At 45.7% G+C, this 6,000-nt stretch overlaps 1 protein-coding gene across 1 annotated transcript in view; it reads left to right on the top strand.

The window, feature by feature from the left end:
* Positions 1–6,000, top strand: part of LOC147159217 (uncharacterized) — a 46,985-nt gene that overhangs the window by 3,775 nt on the left and 37,210 nt on the right. Inside the window, exon 3 of the mRNA XM_086059047.1 lies at positions 5,077–5,142. Within this exon, the coding sequence (XP_085915173.1) occupies positions 5,077–5,142 (66 nt within the window). The remainder of the gene's footprint in view (positions 1–5,076; positions 5,143–6,000) is intronic.

Genomic DNA, 6,000 nt, shown 5'->3' with positions numbered 1-6,000 from the left:
AATGAAGAAGCTCCACTTTGAGATGCACTCTACATAATAAGCTTTGCACGCACGCACGCACGCGCACGCACACACACACACGCGCGCGCGCTCGCACAGACTCCGCTGAGCTCTGATTTGTGAGCTTGATAGGCTGTCTTGTTTGCACACAGCTCCCCACTATATGTCCTTAATGTAATTAAGCGCAGGCACATTTGTGCGATTGTAGGCCAGACACAACCCGACCCCTGCTTTGTCTCGCCACCTCTCACCTTTGCCACGGGAAAACCTCGTTATATTCACCCCATTATTTTGTCGGCGACGTGCGCAAACAAGCTCGGGCATTGTCCCAAAAAAGTGTTGTGAGCAAACTGTTTCTACATATGCAGTATGGAAGGTTACGTCATGACGCATGTTATCTTATGCCAAATGACGCTTTGTGTACATTGAGGTCATGTTGTGTTTCGTTGTGTTCCAAAACGTGTTATGGCATGTGTTGCAATACCTTGTGTTACGATGCGTGTTGTTGCCGCGTTGCGATAATCACGTTACGCTTGTCGTGTTAGGCCAAGTTGTCACATTGATTATGGCACGTCGTGTTCCGCCACGTCACATACTGCTAACGTTGTGTGACGCTATGTTGTGGCGCACCATATCGTGTTGGGCCAAGTTGTGTTACAGTAGGTTGGTTACGCCACCTTGTGTACGGCCAAGTTGTTACGCCACGTCAGTTATGGCACACCGTGTTCCGCCACGTCACATACTGCTAACGTTGTGTGACGCTATGTTGTGGCGCACCGTATCGTGTTGGGCCAAGTTGTGTTACAGGAAGTTGTGTTACGCCACCTTGTGTTCGGCCAAATTGTTACGCCACGTCAGTTATGGCACATCGTGTTCCGCCATGTCACCGTCTGGTATGTTGTGGTATGTCACATTGTTACGCTGGTCATCTTGGGCCAAGTTGTGTTACAGTCGGTTGGTTACGCCACGTCGCGTTACGCCACGTCGTGTTACGCCACGTTGTGTTACGCCACGTTGTGTTACGCCACCTTGTGTACGGCCAAGTTGTTACGCCACGTCAGTTATGGCACGCCGTGTTCCGCCACGTCACATACTGCTACGTTGTGTGACGCTATGTTGTGGTGCACAATATCGTGTTACACGTGTCATGTTGGGCCAAGTTGTGTTGCAGGAAGTTGTTACTCCACGTCGTGTTACGCCACCTTGTGTACGGCCAAGATGTTACGCCACGCCAGTTATGGCATGTCATGTTCCGCCATGTCGCAGTCTGCTATGTTGTGGTACGTCACATTGTTACGCCGGCCATCTTGGGCCAAGTTGTGTTACAGTAGGTTGGTTACGCCACGCCTTGTTACGTCACATCATGTTATGCCACCTTGTGTTCGGCCAAGTTGTTACGCCACGCCAGTCATGGCACGACATGTTCCGCCACGTCACAAACTGCTACGCTGTGTGACGCTATGATGTGGTGCACCGGGTCTTGTTACATGCGTTACAGGAAGTTGTTATGCTACGTCTTGTTACGCCATCTTGCAACATGTTACATTTCATGTATGTGGTTTTAGCATGTTGTGATTGCTTGTGTATGGTAGCTTATGTAAATAAATAAAAAATAAAAAAAAGCATTGTGGCAACATTTGAAGCACCACTGCATAAGCATGTGCATGCTTGGAGAAATCAGTGGTAATAATTAACACGTGAGCTATTTGAGGAAGCTTCACCTCCCACAGAGAAACGTATGAAACACTTTAGCTGTGACTCAGCTTTATTGACGGCGGCATCGTTTTTGTGGATGGACTGAAACGGGTCCTTAATTGTGGACAAACATGTCTTCCGTGGCTTCCAGAAACGCGGGCTTGCGGCGTCCTCGGAGGCTTTTGTCCAGGCCCCGGTGTCCCGTCGGCAGCTGGCCACCCTCGGCCCTCGGGGTGAGTCGTCAACCCGACACTTTTTTTTTCCCACGAGATTGGCAAAAGTTGAATCTGGGCATTTGGTTGTTGAAGACGTTTCCTTACTTCTAAATTGGACGTGTTCCTTTTTTGGATGACGAGGTGCAAATTCTTGCCGAAACATTTTTAGAATTTCAACTATCCTTTCCTCAAGTCATCTTACGTGGATGCGATCGGAAAAAAGAAAAGATCCGAAGCAGCCACACAACAAGGCTTAGATTAAAGGCGAAAAAAAAGTCTTTAACAAGCAAGAAGTCTCCGGTCGCCTCCATTCAACTTTTGCTGATCTTTTCGCCGCCGTCTCCGCTGAATGCGAGCTCATGCCGTGCGGTGAGCCCATCGCTCAGATTGCCGCCAGCCGCCCGTGCACCTCGTGACACTAATGAATGTTAAGGAGGTTATCTAGTGGAGCGCCACCGGCCCGACTCTTTGTCAGCTCGGCTTTTGTGGCAAGACCCCCCCCCCCCCCCCACCCCCCCGATTATGACGCCTGTGCCAGTAGTCGCCGTATTGATCCCCCTGGCCGGAAGATTCTGAAGCCTAAAAGGATCTCCGTTGCGCCAGCAGGGGGCCTTGCTGACTCCCGGAGCTCATTTCAGGGTCACGGAGTCCTTGCAGCCGCCCTGACCTGGACCAAGACCCCGACCGGCATGCAGCGCAACAACCCGGTGCCTGAATGTTTTTTTTTGCCAAGGAATTGGTCGGATGCTCACGTTCGCGCTCGATTGTGGGTGACCTCTCGCATGCTGAGGTGGTCGGCCTCGTTCTTTTGTGCGCTGGAGGTCCTGCCTGCGGGGTGCGGTTTTGTTTTTTGTTTTTTTGTCCTATTACTTTTTGGGTTTACAGACATTTATTTTTCCCAATGCATTTCCTTTTTTTTTTTTTCTTATTTTTCCCAATGCATTTCCTTTTTTTTTTTCTTTCTTATTTTTCCCAATGCATTTCCTTTTTTTTTTAATTATTTTTCCCAATGCATTTCCTTTTCTTTTCTTTTTTTTCCCAATGCATTTCCTTTTTTTTTTAAAATTATTTTTCCCAATGCATTTCCATTTTTTTTTTTTCAATGAATTTCCTTTTTTTTTTTTTCTTATTTTTCCCAATTCATTTCCTTTTTCTTTTTTTTTTCTTCTTTTTCCCAATGCATTTCCTTTTTTTTTTAAAATTATTTTTCCCAATGCATTTCCTTTTTTTTTTTTTCTTATTTTTCCCAATGCATTTCCTATATATATATATTTTTTTTTTTCAATGCATTTCCTTATTTTTTTTCCCCCCAATGCATTTCCTTTTTTTTTTCCCCCAATGAATTTCCTTTTTTTTTTTTCTTATTTTTCCAAATGCATTTCCTTTTTTTTTTTTCTTATTTTTCCCAATGCATTTCCTTATTTTTTTTTTTTTTCAATGCATTTCCTTTTTTTTTCTTCTTTTTTTTCCCAATGCATTTCCTTTTTTTTTTTTTTTTCTTATTTTTCCCAATGCATTTCCAATGGTCGTCAATGACATCATTTCACCATTTGCGTCAAAGCAGACCAATTTTGCAGCATCGCATTGAAAAAGAATTTGTCATTTCCGCCAAAGCTTATGTTTACAAATCATCACAACCTGCAGTGTTTGGGTGCATATGAACCCCCGAGGGGGAGGGGGGGGGGAGCGCCGACTGGTGACTTTGTCTTCCAGCGCCTGCTAATCAAACCCTGATGAAATGCCTATTAATAGGTCCCAGTGGCAGGCTGTTGTGCTAATCAGGCAAATTAATAAAACATCCCCAAGTGGAGAGCGAGGCTCCCTGGAGGAGGCCGAGCAGATGGCGACGGGGAGTCAAAGAGCAGCCGGCGCTTTGGCGATGAGCTCCAAATTGGTAATTCGATCGGGCCTCCTGCTTCACGTGGGTCGCGTTGGACAGGAAGTACCTGCAAGTGGACGCCGGCAGGAAAATCCCATCTGCTCGGAAGCGATGGAGGAAAGGCGAGACGCTCGGTAGATTTTGACTCGATTATATTACCGCACTTATCGCCGTTTTTAATGTGAGGAAATTCCTCAGCAGAAATGTCAATTACATGACGTGAGTTCCAAAATATTGCAAATGTATGAATGCTGAGATTTACATCCGTTTGCGTTATTTGCAACAGTGTTGTCAAACATACGGCCCGCGGGCCAGGACCTGCCCATCTCGGTGTCCAATCTGGCCCGTGAGGACAGAACACAAACTGCCCTTTTTCACTAATATGATCACATTTTGTCGACTGGAGGGCGCACTGACAACTACTTGAATGATATTCTGAAGTTACGCAAACATTTTGCTCCAGTGTGCTCCCAGTAGTTTGAATGTCATACGCCAAAATGTATTAAATGCTTTACTTAATGCAATACTTATGTTTATTGCAAAATTAATCTGCGTTAATACATGATTAAGGCGATATTTTTTTTTTCTTTTATCAATGAGTTTACACTTTGACAGCAGTAATTTATTTTAAATTGTATGCAGCTGTTATTTTATTATCTCTGCGAGAGACTGCGACCTAAACACGGTATGCGGGTTGAATTGCATACAAATAAAATGGACAGCATTTAAAACGTGCAATAAAGTCAAGCATAGTGTGAAGCGTTCAGCTATGCATGCATCCTGGTTTTACATTTGTTTTCTTCTCGTGCAGTGCAATTTTTGGTATAACACAGTACAGTTGTCATTAACTTGGACGTACAGTATCGCATGTGATCTGAACGCCGTCCCCCGTCGTTCGTCCTCGTGTCCCTCTGAGGTGACACCCCAATAAAAGAAGCCGATATCTGAGCGAGCCGGATGAGGCGGCGTGCCGAGCCCCCTCGCTTTGCGTCAGATGTGATGGATGGCTTGACACGAGGGGTTCTGGCGGCGGACCTGCAGCCGGGCCGCGTAACCTCCGTTCTGTCCCCGCCGGCTTTGAAAGCTGGAGGAGCAGATGGAGCCAAAATGTGTCTGCTGCGTGGGAGAGCAGACTCCATCAAGTGCTGGCGTTAATCAAGACAGAGGGCTTATTAATGTACTCCTCAATGAGGGGAGGGGAGGGGGGCGGGGGTCATCACTGTACTCGTCCTCTGCTGCGACTTTTTATCCAAAACATCAACGTGTCTGTTTTTCTGTTTGTTACAGAGACCCGTCTTTGTGTCTTTTGTCAGCAAGGCCGTCTTGTGGGAAAGGCCCATCTCCTGCCGTACTGTGAGTCACGGTACACGCACACACACACATTTACACAAACGAGTTGTGCCTTGAGATGCGAGTGACTCCACTTAAGAGTTTTTCAAGATCAGTTGGGCAGATTTTTGTTTTGCTTTGACTTGTGAGCAAAATTTTTACGTAATAAGCAAGCAGTTCGACAGATCAGGATCAAGTCCTAAAAAAAAAAAAAAAAATGGCTTCAAGTTGTTTAATACCACTGACAGATAAAAAAAAAAAAGTCAGATAAGTCGAGCACAAATACAGGTTGACACGAATTTTTCCAACGAAGCCTCGCTTGTTATGGCATCCATTGGACTTACTGTATGTAAACTGCTCATGACTTTTTCAAACTGTATTAGCACCCTCTGTTGGTGGATAGTTGATACTGCAGTCAAGCAATGACCTTTTTCCCTGTCAGGGGTCGCAATGTTTGGCAGAGTTTTAGCACCGGATTGGAACAGAATCGTGACATTTCAATGGGCTCAAGGAAAACCTCCCTATGGACACAAAAGGCTCATGTCTCTAAAATATTGTTCACAAATCTGTGAATTAGTGAGCATTTCGCATTTGTCGTGATAAGCCTCATTTTAAAGCACTCGAAAAGTTGCCAGAGAAATGATAAAAATTAAAGCCGCAAGCTTTAATATTGTCTTCGTGGATGCTGCCATATGATCAGCGCATCAAGCGAGTCCTCCCACTTGTGGCTCTTTTGTTGCACGCCAGCGATATTTAGGGTTACCGTGGCGACCGCGGACTTCCTGTCTCGGCCTCCGGCTAAACAAACAAGTAAGTGGCCCGCGCTGGCCTCATTTGCATACGAGAGTCTTTGCCACTCGTGCCCACCACTGCGGAATAAAT

Source organism: Leptonotus elevatus, chromosome 17 (assembly GCF_054856555.1).
Source record: "Leptonotus elevatus isolate MCC_2025b chromosome 17, RoL_Lele_1.0, whole genome shotgun sequence".
Lineage (NCBI taxonomy): Eukaryota > Metazoa > Chordata > Actinopteri > Syngnathiformes > Syngnathidae > Leptonotus > Leptonotus elevatus.
Note: the sequence above shows the minus strand (reverse complement) of the source record. Positions and strands in the feature narration are given on the sequence as shown.